At 36.6% G+C, this 19,457-nt stretch overlaps 1 protein-coding gene and 1 long non-coding RNA gene across 3 annotated transcripts in view; one reads left to right on the top strand and one right to left on the bottom strand.

The window, feature by feature from the left end:
- LOC148152778 (uncharacterized) overlaps positions 1-19,457 on the top strand; it is a 31,306-nt gene that overhangs the window by 5,367 nt on the left and 6,482 nt on the right. The window lies entirely within an intron of this gene.
- On the bottom strand, positions 6,411-17,914 carry LOC106911267 (uncharacterized). Of its 2 annotated transcripts, XM_088002487.1 has the most exons (3): positions 17,665-17,914; positions 15,347-16,214; positions 6,411-8,207 (listed from the first exon to the last, which is right to left on the bottom strand). In XM_088002487.1, exons 1-3 carry the CDS (start codon positions 17,852-17,854, stop codon positions 7,175-7,177), a joined length of 2,091 nt encoding a protein of 696 aa, XP_087858613.1. In that variant the 5' UTR covers positions 17,855-17,914; the 3' UTR covers positions 6,411-7,174. The 2 variants fall into 2 exon arrangements, with proteins under 2 accessions (XP_087858613.1, XP_087858612.1); XM_088002486.1 differs by lacking the exons at positions 15,347-16,214; positions 17,665-17,914 and adding an exon at positions 10,324-10,518 and having other exon boundaries at positions 6,411-8,562.

Here is a 19,457-nt window from a genome sequence, read left to right on the forward strand (position 1 = left end):
AGTAATCAACATTTATGAACATATGCACACACACAGACGTCAATATATTAAATAATAAAATATATGTATATATAATATATATATATATTATTTTATTAAATAAAAAATATTTTATTCAAATAAATATTTTATTATTCAAATAATATATGAATAATATATAAGAAATTATATATATATATATATATATATATATATATATATATATATATATATAAATGTGTGTGTGTGCATATTTACTGAATGTGGAATATGTGCCAGTAAGCTAATACAAGTAAATGGACCGAACTTCACAAAGTGCCGTTCTACAAAGTATTTTAAGTTAATACCTGCCATTGACACATTTTCTCACACACATTAATATATTTGGCAATCAAAGAAATTACTAGAGAGCGTTTCTAACTTTAAAGAGCACAATTAAATTAAAGAGCACAATGTTTTATTTGATAGAAACGATTCTGAACATTTTTATGACATTGATGAACAGATACACTTTTACAGTGTTTTATTGAAGAATATATTTACATAATTCCATAATTTAATGTACATTTAACATTTCAAGACAAGACACAAATAATTTTCCTGTATTTATTTTTTATACGTTATTGAGAAATGACTTTTGATTTATAAATCAGTCATTGTCAAACATTAAACTACATATTTTTCTTACTTTTTTCCAGAGAATTTACAGTATGTCAACTCTGCTATTGATAGCAAAGAGTGAAAAAAATTCCAACAGAGTAAATTATTTTTTATTTCGTTATATAAGCTACATTAACTAATAATACTTCAGATTGAGATATTTAAAAATACACAAAAAGTGAAAGAATAAAACATTTATTTATTATACTGGGAACACTGGTCACAGGCAGGGCTTCAGTTTGCTGGTCACACTGGAAGAACTCAATGACTTGTGAGACGTCCTGGTTCACAGGCTGAAGCCAAGGATAAAAGAGAAATGATCCAAAAGTGTAATAGAAAATACATACGATGTGTTTCGTATGTTCCTTCACATTCAGAAAAAGACATTTTCAGCATGTTGGGCTCTGACTCGTAGCATCTTTATAGCTAAATACCGACATGGTGAAGCTGAGCTGGAAACAGACTGAAGAACAGCAGCTCCAGCTCTGATCCTGACTGATCTTTCCTCACTAAATCCTCTGGTTTTTAATTAACTTCTCCTCTAACAGTGGTTTTTCATCACCTCTCTCTCATTAGAAAACAGTATGAAAACATTAGCTGCTAAGCTAACAATCAGCGGTTATTTCGGGCCAATTTAGCTACATAGGAAATATTTTCCGGTTGTTTAAAAGCGAATTTCTGGCTGCAAAGTCAAGTAATTCTGATCTTTCATCCTTACCTGGGGAAGGTAATCCTAATGAATCCAGTTTGTTTCGTAAAACGGTTGAAACAAGTCCACACAGCACAGGACTTAAGGAGCTCCGATCGCTCTGCTGCCACATAGAAGATGGCGGACGCAGTTACGTAGGACTCAGCGCTCCATGAGGCGTCTACGTATTGATGTCTATGGTGTTCACCTCTCTACTGTATGTAAATGAGAAGGAATGCCTTTTGCCTGACTGCAGACTGTAGTTTTTAAGAAGAAAAGTATAAGTTGCGACAAACAGAGCCTCCATGGAGTTATAACATGAAGATGAATAATTGTTATAGTAATAATCATAAAAGTCACAATAAAATTTATGATATAATTATTTCTGAAACCAACTTAAGTTTGTTAATGTCTTTACTGCACTGTATATAATTAAACAAAGATAATTAATAAGCAAATTTACCACCAACTAAGAAGACATTAGCAACCTTCGCCCCTTCGGGCTCCTTTTGTGACCCACATTTCATTTCCTTGTCCAGTTGTGTTGTCGTCTAACTCGGACTAGGACGTCACCAGCTTGAATTTACCAAAATTACTAACTATTATCAAGGCCCCCTCAACTTTTAAGGTAATGTTATGCGAGTAAAAATGGCTAATTTGAACAGCGTCTGTTATCTTCCCTGGATTCAAGGCTTTTCGTCTTTTTAAGGCGTTTTTTTTTTTTTTAATGAAAGTGTGCAATACCACCACCATCTGGTCTGGAGTATGAACTGGAGCTAATGCCATTGACTTGCAGATCTTATATCAGGGGTGTCCAAAGTCGGTCCTCGGGGGCCGGTATCTTGCATGTTTTAGTTCTCTCCCTAGTTTAGCACACCTGCATCAAATGATGGCTCGTGAGAAGGCCTAAGGAGAACATTGACTTGCTGAGGAGGTTGTTACTACCACCAAGGAAAGAACTAAAACATGCTGGATGCCGGCCCTCGAGGACCGACTTTGGACACCCCTGTCTTATGTTGAGAATGAGAATCTCAATCGATGAATCATAATTTGTATTGACACACGGAGCATAAAATCAGCCAAGAAAAGCATTCAGACTTTACTTATTTTATTAACTTTCAGCGCTGAAAGGAGACGCTTTACCATTACATCCGAGAAGAGTTTCTAAAAAAAGTCTGTGCAGCGTCTGAGGAGAATGAGGAGGGTAGCTGATTATATGGACTGAAGACACTCCCTGAAATCACACCATGTCTCTGTGGCTTGATAAGTTTCTGTTTCTCGTGAGAAATGGACCTTGGTGTCTAACAGAATCAAAAATGTAACTCTTTACTATGGGCCCTTTGTCTAACAGCATGTGACTCTTTCTCGGCCTTGGTAAAGCGTCTCAACACTTACATCATACATCTGAAAATGGATTGGATAAAGATAGCTTCCGTGTTTAAAAAACTGAAAACAACAGATCATGTTCTGAGAGATGTAAAACTGAAGATACCTGCTACATTTCGTGTTAAGGACAAGTATTGTTTTTGTTGTAGAACCTCTCATTAATTGTCAATGTTTGATATATTGAGGCAGGAATACATTACTTTGTTAAACAACATTACATCAAGTTCCACTATAAGGATTTTTTTTCTTTGCCATTGTAACAAAAATAGTAAAAGATCATTAAGGCACGACCTGTATTATTTTGGAGAAAGCATGAAGCAGTGGGGAGATCAGTGTTGATTCAACAGCAGGAAAAAGACTGAACGAACGTAGCATTCACAATGATGTGGGGATAAATTCTGGAAAGGGAGTGTTACAGGTTGTCTTTCACTTTAACTGCAGATGTTGACCCTTATAGAAGGGACAATTACAAGAGAAGAAATGAGCAGAGACGAAACCAGTGCGCCTTCACTTACTCTTGTATTGAATGTAAAGAGCAGAACACAGAAATATCTTCTCATACAATTATTACAGTTATTTAACAATATTTAAACATGTCACTTTGAATTAATGTTATGTTACTGTCAGAAGTAAATTAATAAAGAAAAAAGTAGAAATATCAAAATGATGAAGAACAGTATATGACTTCTACTTCTTCATAAAAATCACAGTTGTTCTCATTTAAACAAATCAAACTGCTAGATGCCGAACAGAACATATCGCTAACGGCTTACTGCCGTTAGGAACAGAGCTAAGTAGCTAGCCAAACACTCTTCGCACATCACATTAAAGCAAGATAACTAATACGCGACGCAAAACAAACTAAATACATACAAACTTGCACACACAGGGCTAGCATTCATCCATATCATTCTCCAAAGATTAATCTAATTTCTTACCTTACAAAAGGGACAATTACAAGAGAAGAAATGAGCAGAGACGAAACCAGTGCGCCTTCACTTACTTTTGTATTGAATGCAAATAGCGCACGACTCCCCTAGTGGACTCTTTTCACTATGGCGCCAACGCGCCCCTCTTTCAGACAAAGGACTTAACTATATTTCTTGCACACACCAAATCAAACTAAATTAGAATAATCAAACAATTGGATCTGATACTAACATGGTAAAATGAATATCATACCCTGCAACACTGAAAGCTAAATTTGAGTAACCTCACGTAGGCCTGTTTACTACCAGTCACATATTCTTAAGAAATACATGTACAAATGAGGAACATTTACTGAAATGTATCACACTAGCAAATGTTACAGAAAAAAATCTATGAGTTTAGTTATTATAGATTCAGTTTTTTGTTGTTTTTTTTAATGGATGAAGAAAATCACAAACACATAGTCGGCAATAGACCCTTTTCACATGACGTCACACAACTTCCGTTTTGGCTCGAAGCTGTGTATCCTTAGTTCCGGTGTACATAGTAAGTAATGATAAAGTTGTCTATTTCATATATATATATATATATATATATATATATATATATATATATATATATATATATATATATATATATATATATATATATATATCTGACAGCATGATCAGACAGAACACCGGAGCATGGAGTTTACACAGTCTCTAAAACATTTGCCTAAAATAAGATTTGAAGATGTATCACGATTTGCAAACCAATTTTCTCTGACAACAAAATCTAAATTAAACAAAGGCTACAAATTCTTCACCGAACAATACCTGTTTGACTATGAAGGTAGGTATTTTTGTTTTGCGTAACCGTTAGCTTAGCATTAGTGAATTTTGTTAGCTAGCTAACTACTGACATAACTGTTCCTTAACCAGAACTTTTTACTGTTTTTAAACTATAACGTTTTAGGCTCTAATCTTGATCCGATTCTTAAATTATAGACTGGAGTTGCCACTCATCCCATAAAATAGGGGTTTGTTTGTTAGTAGACATGTCCGGTGCCGCTGTTCTGTCAGATCAGCATACGTTGTCAGATAGTCATACGCTTAGCTCATACATGTATATGCTGTCATTACCATATGATTTTATTTAATCATCAACATAGAATCATGACGTAGATCATCATACACTTTGTTATTAACAGCTGTATGGCATCCTGACTTAGCGGTTAAGTAGGTTAATGAGTTTTACACAGGCGTGTGTTGTAGTTGACTGCAGCTGCAGCCAGACCTGCTTTAAATACACTTTGAAACCACGACAAGGCATGTATATTTATCTAGTTATCATATTATGTGATATTATAGACAATTTAATGACTTATTTTCGTCATAACTTGTTGCGTATGCTGAACTGACGACTGTGCTGACGATCTGACTTCTTAATGCGCATGCGCGGGCATGCGTACTGACTGCATGTATGATATTCTGACAGCATATGGCTATCTGACAGAAGGCATTACAAAGGAAGGCTTTGTAATGCCTTCCTCTAATCGGACCACTTTTTCCGGTAACGAATAATCTAACGAGTTCGTATTTCAAATCCAGTAATCAGATTAAAGTTATTTATCCAAATCACTGCGCATTAATATTTTCTTTTGTATTTATTTTTATTCCTTCTGTGTGTTTTTGGGAGAGACTCTGTGACAGTTAGCAGCGACAGAAACATGAACAGTGCATGGAGATGCACGTTTTGTTGCTGGAAAAATAGAAATGTCGTCAAGCCCAACTGTTTGTGGCTTTTGTCTTGTTTTTTTCTAAACTCATAAAAAATAATGATTCACTGGACGTGTTTTTGGGGGGACTTGTATTTGAACGTGAAGTTGCTCATTTGAGCTTGGAAATGAGCAGAGATGCATAATCAGCCCCAGAATATTTAAAATTCTATTCTAAACAACGTTGTTGGAAGCTGTCTTTTATTTTCCATTAATACAGAAAATGAACCTCTAACCGTTACATCACTGACAGGCGGCAGTGTATATGTTTCCTAACTGTGGCTAAAGAATGTTTATTGCTGAACCCAGAGGCTCTGCTGCATCTTCTGAGACAGAGTTAAAGTCAGAGGTATTACAACATTAGTTTCAACTAAAAACCTAGAGGTTGGAGTCCTTGTCAAACGGCATTTTTGACTAAACTCCCAGAGGGTTAGAGTCCCAGTTAAACGATGTTTAACTAAAGTCCTATGGGGTTTAGAGTCCCAATTGACGGCGTTTCAATTAAAAACCTATAGGTTGGAGTCCTTGTCAAACGGCGTTTTTGACTAAAGTCCCAAGAGGGTTAGAGTCCAAGTTAAACTGCGTTTAATTGATCTCCTAGAGGTTGGAATCCTTGTCAAACAGTGTTTTGACTAAAGTCCCAGATTGGGTTTGAGTCCCAGATAAGGACAGGGGTGCAGATGTCGAGCCCCCTGGTTGAAAAGAGGTGTAGGTTTTAATGTTTTTGTCTCTTTTTTTTTCCAAAATCTCTTTCTCTTTCTGTTTATTCAATGTCACATGCTGTTTTTTTTTATTATGTAAATCACTTTGAAATGCCTTGCTGCTGAAATGTGCTATACAAATAAAATTTGATTGATTCTATTTAAATATATTATATTGTATATTATGTAATATTCTGGTTAGTGATCTATCACTTATTGTTTTCAAACTTTAATTGTATTCTTCTTAGAACTCAAAAGAGGTCAGAAGGAGTTTACCAAAACAAAGTGTCAGAAATATGGGACCAACAGAAGTCAAAGGAATGTTTATTTTCGGGGGGGGGAGGCATTGGGTCACCGGAAATTAAAAAAGCAATCATTTATTAGTCATAAATCAGTCCAATTAAATTTTGTCATAAGGGTGTTTATATGTCTCTCTAAGAAAACCTGTATGGTTTTTACAGCACTGTAAAAACCAGCACCAGAACCCCCTTAGCCAACATGATGTAAGAATTTAAACTAACATTAGAAAAAAGAAAACTTGTACACAGACAAGCAACATACAAAATTACTGGAAACAATAATCACAAATACTTTGTACAATCAAGAACAATCAATGAAGGAAAATATGTTTACATTGTATATTGAATTTCTAAGTAAAAGGGCATGTTAACATATTTCAAAATCTTTTATATAGACTGGTTAATATAATTTGAAACAAATAATAGCATCAGTTTCAGTCTAGTTTTGCTTTAAAGACATAGCTAAATATTTTTTTAACACAGTAAATTTCAAAGTGCAAAATAATTAATGAACATCTACTGCATACTGCACAACAGCACATTTTATTTTGGAATAAAAATGTATTAAAGTAAATCTCATTCACACCACTCATTATCTCCATACAGAATAATACAAATCAATACTTCAAGTTCATGTTGTATATTTCCAAGTATCCACATGTCAAAATCCAAATGATCACATTTAACAAATTTGACAATTGAACCTACGTTATAGACATGAAAGCCATTCAGTTTTCATCTAAGTGACTTTTAGAATGAATGGAAAATAGTTCTACAGCTTTTCACGAGTGTGAATCCTCATGTGCCGAGTTAAATGCTGTTTTTGATTAAAACTTTTTCCACAGGTCACACATGAAAACGGCTTTTCACCAGTATGAATCCTCATGTGACTAGTTAAATTATGTTTTTGACTAAAACATTTTCCACAGGTCACACATGAAAATGGCTTTTCACCAGTGTGAATCCTCATGTGACTAGTTAAACGCTGTTTTCGACTAAAACTTAGCCCACAGGTCAAACATGAAAATGGCTTTTCAACAGTGTGAATCATCATGTGCTCAGTTAAACTAACTTTGTGACGAAAACTTTTTCCACAGTTTACACATGAAAACGGCTTTTCACCAGTGTGAATCATCATGTGACTAGTTAAATGCTGTTTTTGACTAAAATCTTTTCCACAGGTCACACACAAAAACGGCTTTTCACCATTGTGAATCATCATGTGTCGAGTTAAATCTGGTTTAAGACTAAAACTTTTTCCACAGGTCACGCATGAAAACGGTTTTTCACCAGTGTGAATCATCATGTGCCGAGTTAAATCTTGTTTTAGGCTAAAACGTTTTCCACAGTTCCCACATGAAAATGGCTTTTCACCATTGTGAACCATCATGTGCCGAATTAAATCTTGTTTTAGACTAAAACTTTTTCCACAGGTCACGCATGAAAACGGCTTTTCACCTGTATGAGTCATCATGTGGTGAGTTAAATGCCGTTTTAGACGGAAACCCTTTCCACAGTTCACGCAAGGAAACGGCTTTTCACCTGTGTGAATCATTATGTGCCGAGTTAAACTGACTTTGAGACAAAAAGTTTTTCCACAGTTCATGCATGGAAATGGCTTTTCACCTGTGTGAATCACCATGTGCCGAGTTAAACTAACTTTGTGACGAAAACTTTTTCCACAGTTCACGCATGGAAATGGCTTTTCACCAGTGTGAATCCTCATGTGACTAGTTAAATCCTGTTTTATACTAAAGCTTTTTCCACAGTTCACACATGCAAAAGGCTTTTCACCCGTATGAGTTCTAATATGACCAGTAAGAGTATATTTGGCAGTGAAACGTTTTTTACAAATGACACATGAGAAAGGTTTTCTTCTTTCCCCGTTTGGTTCTGATTCAGTTTGGTTTGTTTGTTCATCAACAGGAACCACCATGCAGGTATCAGTCTCCTGTTTTAACTCGATCTGTTCTTCACCCTGACTGCAGTAAACTTCTTTCTCTTCCACTTTTATCTGTTTGTGTTTTAGATCCTCCTGCTCTTCTTTTATCTGATGATCTTCTGGCTCGTCTTGTTCTTGTTTCACCTGAAGAGGTTCAAACTCGTCCTGGTCCAGAGTGGATTTCCTCTGCTGGTTATAAATATTACATTGCAGGCAATCTGGACAAGAAAACAGAGGAAAAGAGCAATTGTTAACTTTATTGAAGTGAATGAGAGAAGACTTTCATTGTTTGTGACATAAATCACAAAACAATCAGATTTGTTTTAAAAATCACTCTATTTGAAATTATTCATTTCATAAGAGATCCCCAAATAAATTTAGGCATTATTCTTAAAATACATTTTATTATTTGAGTATTTCTTATGTTGAAGGTATTCTTTATTTTTATTGCTCATTCATTTTATATTTTGGTGGTTTATTTACAGAGTTTATTTGTATGTTAACAATTGTTTTAATTATTATTTACTTTTCTAAGGGAGACAGGAAGAACTGCGGGTCCATTTTCTATAAGTATAGGGACTGGTGTAGGACCAGCATGCACTGGGTTGGTCTTTAGGTTTTTCACCAGAGCAGAAGAGGAAGAAGAGCAGAAGAGAGGATCTTGTTCTCAAATGAGGGAAGAAGGGAGCGAGAGATCGACAGGCGGATAGGCTCAGCGTCTGCCGTGAAGCGGGCGCTGTACCGATTTGACGTGGTGAAGAGAGAGCCGAGCCAAAAAGCGAAGCTCTCGATTTACCGATCGATCTACGTTCCCACCCTCATCTATGGTCATGAGCTTTGGGTCATGACCGAAAGAACGAGATCACGGATATAAGCGGCCGAAATGGGTTTCCTCCGCAGGGTGGCTGGGCTCTCCCTTAGAGATAGGGTAAGATGCTCGGTCATCCAGGAGGGACTCAGAGTAGAGCTGCTGCTCCTCCACGACGAGAGGAGCCACTTGAGGTGGCTCTGGCATCTGGTCAGGATGCCTCCTGGACCAGGAGGAGGCCCCGGGGAAGACCCAGGACACGCTGGAGGAACTATGTTTCTCATCTAGCCTGGGAACGCCTTGCTGTTCCCCCAGAGGAGCTGGAAGAAGTGGCTGGGGAGAGGGAAGTCTGGGCCTCCCTTCTGAAGCTGCTGCCCCAACGACACTTATAAATAAATAAATAATAACCTTTGTTATCCCTCGTGTCTCCTGTTTCATTGTATTTTGGATTTTCTTGTTTTCTCTGGATTTTGGATTTATTTTGTTCATTAAAATAACATCCGCATAAAGTACGTCTACCTGCTGCGTTTGGGTCCACCACCTCACCACCTCATGACACAAACCAGATGAAAGAGCCCATCTTTAAACATTTAATATGTAATTAAACAATAAAGGTGACAAGTAAATTTTATGAAATAGATCACACTTGAAGTGATTTTTTTTTTGTTGTATTTAACATATTTCAGGCAAGTGTGAACATGTAATGAAATGGATCCTGTCCTACAATTTTATGTAATTGAACATTAGAGGTAACGAATGTGATGATCATCTGAGGCAATACATTTTATGAACATCTTTTTAAAATATTTTTTAAATATAAAATTAGTAAAATAAAAAAGGGATCACTGAGTTAACGCGGCTATGGATGGCATGTAAAAGATTAGTCTTTTTGCCCCCCAGCTTTGTATGCCTGCGGGAAATTTCCGTACGTCCAATAACATGCATGGTGTCTATATAAGTCGTAAGTCAGTGCCTCACCAGCAATGAACCTCACCGCACGTCGCTGCTGTATATATTATCAATTTATCTGTTATTCTTTTATTTCTCATAATATTTAAATCTGGAATTACAAAAGATATGCCTTCTTTACATTTAACATTTTACTAATTTCTAAATTTTATTTATCGGTTTACTTAAACCTTAACCCCATCCAAACCCTGGGGTTTCCTACCTATTCGGTGTAAGACTATCCAGGGAAATCGGGAGAAGTCCAGCAGTCTGCGCTGATCATCCATTTCTTTCTCGGACTTGACGATTAAACTCTGTGACTGTTTCTTCAGCAGGATTAACTGCTCGTTGATAAACTTGACATTAAACAAAACAGACCATGCGCCATCTTCTTTCTTTCCGCTTCCTCATCGTTCTCTTCTTCTTTGGGGTTTCATGACTGTCGGCATTGATATTGTTGCATTACCGCCACCTTCTGGATTATACGATCATCACATCACGAAGCTGAAGGTTGGTTGTTTCCGATTCGGGAAATGGCTAAAGGGCGATTCCACCTAATTTTTCACAACCTTCCGGATCTTTAATCGACTCTAGTTTAAAAACTACAACTCCTAGACTCTTCAAATCCGGACTGGGTTATTCTGCTGTAATAGCAGAATATTTAAAACCATGTTTGTGATGTGTGAAACCTTTTTCTGATTTGTGAAACTTCAATAAAGATGGATTTTTACCACTTTTTTGCATCTGTATCACACTAGAACTGCTCTAATTCAAAAACTACAACACCTAGACACTTCAAACATAGACTGGATTACTCTGCTCTTAGAGCAGAATATTTAGAACATGGTTGGAATTTGTGAAACTTTTATCTGATTTGTTAAACTTTGAGAAAGGGTGATTTCAGTCCTTTTTCTTTGCTTCTGGGTCACACTAGGTCTTCTGCAGCTCCAAATCTAAACTCTCCAGTCTTGGAGCGGATTATTTGTATGTACCTGGCTAAACATTTTGAGCAGAATGAAACGAAAACTCAAAATAAGCAAATTATTATTAGTATGAGATGTACTCGTTTAAACAATAACAAATGTCAAACTTCAAACTTAGACATGTTTTATTTCACTGCCTTTCCTTCATCTTAGGTCTTCGAACGCCTCTCTATTTCTGATTTTATCTACATCAGAAGTGCTCTTCTTTCACTGCAAAAAAGACAATTTGTTATGAATAACTTAAACTATTTTTCTATATTTAAATATGATATTTTTCATGCTCATGTTGCTTCTAACCCTTTAATTCTCTTACCTCTCCTCCATTTGGCCATGCTCCATTTTTTGCACTGCCTCTGTCCTGTTTAGTCCTTTTTTGTTTCCAGTGCATATATCGATGCCTGTATTCAATCCAGATATTTAATGTTTAGAACTGTTTGCAAAAAACACAAATATTTACTTCAAAATTTAATTTAAAAAAAAAATTTAAAAATTGTTACGCAAACATTGTTTTATTGTTTAAATACATGATGAAATGGTTAATTACTGGAAATATTATCTTAACATAGAGATGGAATGACTCAGTAGTTACACATTTTAATGAAAAACTTGGTAACACTTTATTTGAAGGGGTGTGCATAAGACTGACATGACACTGTCATAAACATTCATAAAGACTTCTTCATGTTCATGACAGAGGTGATGTCATGTTTATGACACTGTTTATGGGACTGGGGCTTGGCTGCTTGGGATTTTGGGGGTGTATTGTCTGGGATCCTGGCTGAGCCTGGAGGCTTGGGTTCTGAGGTTTTGGGTGCATGCATTGCATTGGTGGGCCATGGAGCCTCTTAAGCTTAGTGCCAATGACCTGCTATTTTTCATGTTGACTAGTTGTAGTCACCTGACAGCCTGTGCTGATCTGACAGAACCTTCATTAAGAAGTCTGACCTTTAGAGGAGCTGTCAGCACCGACTGATATGGAGTGTGGATCAGAACGTCACTCAAGGATTAAATTGTGTTAAATAATTGTATTCTTTTTAGATAATGAAATAATATCCAATCAATTTTACTTTTCCTGTTATTTCTAAATAAAACAAACTAAATCTAATTTAACTTTGACTAAATTAGGAATTAGAGACATATAAACACCCTTATGACAAATCTTCATTGTTGGACTAAAAATTTATGACCCTAATAAATGATTGCTTTTTATTTTCCGGTGCCTGGATGTCCCCCCCTAAAATAAACATTCCTTTGACATCATGTTGGTCCCATGTTGATCTTTCATCATGTTGGTGCAGCCACATCGTTGTGCATGAATGTAAGTCAATTATTTTTTCACCCATAGAAAAGTGTAATGTGTTTATTATGAGTACGATTAACCAATCTGAAGGAATACAAAGAATCAAATCAGCGAATATGCACTTATGAAACTATTGAAACCTTCAAGAAATTTATGTTGTGTAAAAGATATTTAAGAAAATAATACTGAATCTGCACTCATGAATTTCTTTATTTGGTTATCTCTAAAATTATGTTACTTTTTATTTTGAACACCAGACATCTCACCTCTTTCCTACAGTGTTTTTACTTAGTTGCACCACAGCAGTGGATTTTATAGCCAATGTTAAAATGTCATGAAATGCGGTTGAGGTGGTGAGGCAGACGCTGATGATGGTGAGGCAGACGCTGATGATCTAGGTTGGAGTCATAATGGTTGTTTAATAACTGAAGAAAGCTAAATTTGAGTAGCCTCACGTAGGCCTGTTTACTACTAGACACATATTCTTAAGAAATACATGTACAAAGGAGGAACATTTACTGAAATGTATCACACTATCAAGTGTTACAGAAAAATATCTATGAGTTTAGTTTTTATATATTCAGTTTTTTTTTTTTTTTTTGAATGGATGAAAGAAATCACAAACACATAGTAAGCACTGACTAGTATACAGGGGCTTCTCCCCCCCGACTGCTCCCTACATGCACAGACACAAATGGTGTGAGGAACCACAGTGGCTACAACCAGTATAGATGTACGGTCACCATACTGGGTTCAAGTATAAGGCATAACATACACTAAAGGAAAACTCAACATTTTTATTCTTACATAAAATGTTACACGTTCATTTCTTTCTAAAATACATATGTAAAGTAGTGCATAAGTGTTCCAAAAGAAGGTGCTTTTGGTACCACCACAATCCTGACATGTTTGTCCTGCCGGGGACACCGTAGTGCAGGGGATTTTTGTGCGCGAACTACCATGTTCCTTACAGTGTGTTTACTGCCTCTAAGGCAGGGGTCCCCAAACTACGGCCCGCCTCCACATTTGGTGCGGCCCCCTGAACAATACCAGCATTCAGATTTTTTTTTTTTTTTTTTTTTCATTTATTGTATTTTCCGGTTTATATGTGGATTTTTCTTCAACCACCAGGGGGCTCTTTAGCAGGAAGTGTGTCCTGTAAGCTGTGGGGCGCATTGCTGCCATCTGTTGGACTTTATGTTATTTAATCAGTACGGTTGTTTGCTAGCGGTAGAGCAGATGAACACACGTGTCTGTTATGAACGCCGCATTCCAGGTTGAATTCTTCGAACCAATGCCTGTAAGTAGCAGCTTATACTTCAAAACGAGCCTTTATGTTAACATATGAGAAATTAATATGTTATAGTTACTTTCCCTCAATGGAATATATACTAGTCAGTCGCAGTGACCGTTTCATTCATGGTTTTTGCCCATGTGCTTTCTGGGTAAAAATCAATCGAGAAACGCCCCCCCCCTCCCCCCAACAATGTCCGGCCCCCCACCAGAGAAGGGAAAAGTTATGTGGCCCTCTAAGGTAAGCAGCAGTTCCGCTAACCCGGTGAAAAATAAACATTACCATACCGAGATATTTGTTGGTTCAGATTGCCAGTTAAGCACAAATTACATTTTCTTTCTGGTGATGTTTGATTGTTTTGTAAAAAGAAAACGGTTGAATGCTGACAATGTGCTTACTGCCTGTAAGGTGGACGAAATAAACACGCCAAGGTCTCCCCACAACTAAGATCCCTGTGTCCGATTCCTCTTTTCTGCACGGAGCACATCCCATCTTCACACACAAAATAAAACAACGCAGAGTCCATAGGGCAGTGGTTCTTAACCTGGGTTCGATCGAACCCCACGGGTTCGATGAGTAGGTCTCAGGGGTTGAATGTTTTGTCTCATGTCTTGAATTTGGAAAAAAGATATCACTACAGAAGGGTTCAGTGAATGCGCATATGAAACTGGTGGGTTTGGTACCTCAAAAAAGGTTAAGAACCACTGCCATAGAGTGTCGTCCACCAGCTGCAGATCCAAAGAGGGAAAGCCTGAGTTACACATACATAAATCGACATAAAAATAGTTTCATACAAAGACAGTAATCGAACAGCTGCAGCTGAAAAGAGAAAAATATTACAGCTAAAACTAGAAAAAAAGCCAATAATTGAAAACAATCACAAGTACTTTGTGCAATCAATACATGAGAATTAGTTTGTGGTGAATCTTGCATTTTTTTCAAAGTACAAATGCATTTTATTTCATTTGAAAAGATTTTAATTAGGTAGAGTAAAACTGCTTAATATAAAGTGAAAAAAGTGAAATCAGTTTCAATCTTATTTTACTTTAATGACAAACCTATCACAAACACTTTTTTGGATAGATTTATCGAAATGCTCAACCATTCTATACATTCTATTTTTGACGGAAAACAAAAATTAAAACCCCCCAATAAACTCTATTGTACAGAATAATACAAATCAATCCCTCAAGTCCAATCTTGTGAGAACGTTCTGGAAGGGAGTCCATGTCCAGTCAAACTCTGTTAATGCATGAAATAGTCAGAGGGCCATAAAGCCTCTTCGTCTATCAGCATCAGGACTGGCTCTCCTCAGGGCTGTGTGCTGAGCCCTCTGCTCTTCACGTTATACACAAACAACATACAGTTTGACACAAACAGGATGTTCATACAACAAAATACAGTTTATCATTGTTTTTCGATACAGAATATGCCAGAAAAAAACAACAACAAAGCATCTCTGAAGGAAAATGTGTCATGGTTGCATATCTCTAAGAATCCAAATGTGAAGATCCAAATGATCAATTTTAACAAATACAACAATTTTCAGCTTCATAGACATGAAACGCCTCCAGTCTGTCATTCTAGGTTTGAACCAAATCAATTCTATAGTGAACCTCAATATAGGACATGTATGGAAAATACTTCTACAGCTCTTCGCCTGTGACGCCTCATGTGGTCAGTTAAACTAACTTTGTGACGAAAACTTTGTCCACAGTTCACACATGAAAACGGCTTTTCACCAGTGTGAATCATCATGTGCTGAGTTAAATCCCGTTTTCGACTAAAACTTTGTCCACAGTTCATACATGAAAACGGCTTTTCACCAGTGTGAATCATCATGTGCTGAGTTAAACTAAGTTTGTCACGAAAACTTTTCCCACAGTTCACACATAAAAATGGCTTCTTACCAGTGTGAATCATCATGTGCTGAGTTAAACTAAGTTTGTGACGAAAACCTTTTCCACAGTTCACACATGAAAACGGCTTTTCACCAGTGTGAATCATCATGTGCTGAGTTAAACTAAGTTTTCGACTAAAACTTTGTCCACAGTTCATACATGAAAACGGCTTTTCACCAGTGTGAATCATCATGTGCTGAGTTAAACTAAGTTTGCGACTAAAACTTTGTCCACAGTTCACACATGAAAACGGCTTTTCACCAGTGTGAATCATCATGTGCTTAGTTAAATGCTGTTTTCGATTAAAACTTTTCCTACAGGTCACACATGAGAAAGGTTTTCTTCTTTCCTGATTTCGGTTCTCAGCTTCAGCAGCTTCCTGGAAGATGTCTTGGTTCCTGTTTGGTTCTGATTCAGTTTGGTTTGTTTGTTCAACAGGAACCACCATGTAGGTATCAGTCTCCTGTTTTAACTCGATCTGTTCTTCACCTTGACTGCAGTAAACTTCTTTCTCTTTCGCTTTTATCTGATGATCTTCTGGCTCTTCCTGTTCTTGTTTCACCTGCAGAGGTTCAAACTCCTCCTGGTCCAGAGTGGATTTCCTCTCCTGGTTACAACCGTTACACTGCAGGGAATCTGGAGAAGAAAACAAAAAGAGAAATTATTAACTTTACTGAAGTAAATAGGAGAAAACCTTCATCGTTTAAGACAGAAATAAAATAAAAAACACTTGAAAATTCAAGAGCGTAGACAGAGAGACAGATCAGTCGACATAGCTGGATGACATTTGGAGAATTCTGAAATTAACAGATTTAAAAATGTATATTTTATTTTTTACAAAATTAATTGTAGTAGGGATTACTGTTAATATTTAACTTTAAATTGTATTTTGTTTTGACCAGAGCAGGAGAGGAAACAATGAAAATTAGTGATGGTGAGATGAAGCTTCTTGAAGCACCGAGGAACTCCATCCAATCATTGGACTCTTGAGCCGATGCATTGCGGTGCTTCATATGCTCCACTGTGACATCAAGGGGACAATATATGTAAAATAGGCAACGCGAAAACAACATGAAGCCTTACGATGAATATACAAGTAAAACATGTTTGTGATTCTGATACATAAATTCTGATTAATCTTTTTGTATGAAACAATGGCTGGATAAAAAATACAACTGGAAACAAATAGGAGAGAAAGAGTTGTGATTGGCTTGTTACTCACTACGTCACCAGGGACAACGATTGATTACTAAAATATAAAAACCTTTAACTGCTCGGGTTCAGGTGAGTTCTCTGTTTTACGAGCTTCATAAAAATCCTCCTGGATTAATCGACACATCACTAATGAAAAGCTTGATCTTTGTTACTTGCTTGTCAAACTGTAAAAAATAAACCATAAAAATGATTTTCAAGTTTTTTGGACATTGAACTTCTTTTACCTGTGTACGAAGCATCACCTCAGCGCAGCGGTGGCTTGTTGATTGAACTTTTATAGGATATTTGGTTTGACAAACAATCACCACCACAATTTATTGATTAGAAATTGTTAAATTTTATAGCTACTGTCGTGGGAAAAAGTTACCTCAACAAGAGTCTGGATGGGAAGAAAATAAAAAATTTTATTTATTACAAAATTAATTGTAGTAGATATTGTTAATATTTAACAGCAAATCGGATTATTTCATGATATTTATTTGGAGCTATTATTAATTTTTATTACTTTGAATTATATTAAAATTTAATTTTAGTCCTCTTTATATCTTTGGGTTTTATTTACAAACATGAGTTTATTTGTAGGTTGATAGTTGTTTAGCTTTTGTTCCTTTATTACAAAAGCTAAACAAGTTAGACAGGAAGAACTGAGGGTCCATTTTCTGTAAATATAGGGACTGATGTCGGACCAACATGCACTGAGTTTGGCCTCTACATATTTAAGCCATTCTCATAGCATAATTGTGATGTCTGCTTTCATTTACCTGTTAACGAAACATTTATACGGGAAGGGAACAGTTACTAACATGATTCTCATACAGAAAGCTTCAGATATTTAGACATTAACCATCATCCAAAAGCTGGTGTTTCCTACCTATTCGGTGTAAGATTATCCGGGGAGTCCGGGAGAAATCCAGCAGTCTGCGCTGATCATCCATCTCTTCCTCCGACTTGACGATGATGTCTTTAAACTCTCTGAATGTTTCTTCAGCATCAGTAAACTGCTCGTAGATAAACTCATTTAAGCTGGACTGAAGATATGTTTTAGAGAAACACTGGAGCATGCAACAAAACAGACCATGTACCGTCCCTTTGTCTTCTTCTTCTTTGGGATTTTATGACTGTCGGATATTCATGTCATTGCATTACCGCCACCTTGTGGATCATACGATCATCACATCTAAAGCTTTATCACGAAGCCGCGGAGTGTGGGGTTCCATTTGTGTCAAAAATAAGTAGCACTCGTGTAGATGTTGTTGGTATATATGCAGTAAAGCAGTGAACTCTTCACAACTGTAGATTAATGCATGAGTAAAATACAAGGTAGAGATATAAGCATTTTGAAAACGCAAATAATGAAAGACCAACATTTTTGTAATATTTAATAAACACTTTGATCAGACATGACCTACTTCAACACTTATTAATGGCGAAGAGAACAGGCAACACTGACCAATGACAAGGACCAACTACATGAACCAACAGCATGGACCAACGACACTGACCAGTCACAGAAATTACATAAAAAACAACTGCGAAGGGTTCACTGCTTTACTGCAGATGAATTGACAAGATGACAGCGAGTAATATAACCACGACGCAGCTAGAGACATATGTAACATGTACATAGGGAGCGAATACATATGCATCATAGACATATGCAATATCTAACATACGCATCACCTACATATGCAACATCTACATGCAACATTGACATATCCATAAAGCACTAAGACCACAGACATCAACTAAAGTCACATAGCAACGACATGGACCAACAACATCTACACATGACTTTCTACTTATTTTTTGACACAAATGGAACCCCATAAAGGCGACACAGAAGGTGGAGACAGCCAGGTTCAAATATTCTGTGCTCCCAATCAATGGATCAGACACCTGCAAAGGGGAGGAGCACAAAGACAGACAAAAACACCTGCAGCCCAGCCCTTGAGCCCAGGGCCGTATTAATCACATTCCATGCATAAAAAGAAGTGAAAGAAGAAGAAAATGCTATTCTGTCATTAAACTGTGTACAGATATTTGTACCTATAATACCTCAACAAAAACCACAGCTGTTCAGTTTATATCCAGGATTATTTGTTTAATTTCATCCTACATGAACCGTCATGTCTTGGTTGTGCCATTTTCAGTCAATTCTCAGGTTATTGTCCTACAAGCTAACCCCAACTTGTCTGCTGTGTTCCTTCGTCCTCAACATGACCTTTGCTCATGAAAGTTCTCTACCAAACAAGACCTTAAAATAGCTGCTGGTTGCATACCAAGATAACTGCATAATTAGACTGTATAGACTGGTTTGATAACTTCTAAAATAAGTTGTTTACATTAGATTTTATTCGGGGCGTTAGAGAAAAGGTGGGAGGAGTCCGAATGTGCGGTATATTTTAGGAATATTATTTGTAAACATCTTTTAAAACAATTTCTTACTACAGCTTCCCACTTTCTGTATGTCTATGACATACAAAAATCATAAATTTCACAAAAGTTTTAACTGTGATGTGGGAAAAATCTGACAAAGTCCAAAGAGTATGAATATTTTTTGTAAGGGACTCTAAAGGCACCAAAAAGAAATTCCTTAGCAATTAAGCAACGACTATCTGTTCTCATTCCGTTTTGTTACATAAGTGCCGACTCTACCTTTGATTC

The sequence above is a fragment of the Poecilia mexicana genome, unplaced genomic scaffold, assembly GCF_051168715.1.
Source record: "Poecilia mexicana isolate PSO_F unplaced genomic scaffold, ASM5116871v1 scaffold_22, whole genome shotgun sequence".
Taxonomy (NCBI): Eukaryota; Metazoa; Chordata; class Actinopteri; order Cyprinodontiformes; family Poeciliidae; genus Poecilia; species Poecilia mexicana.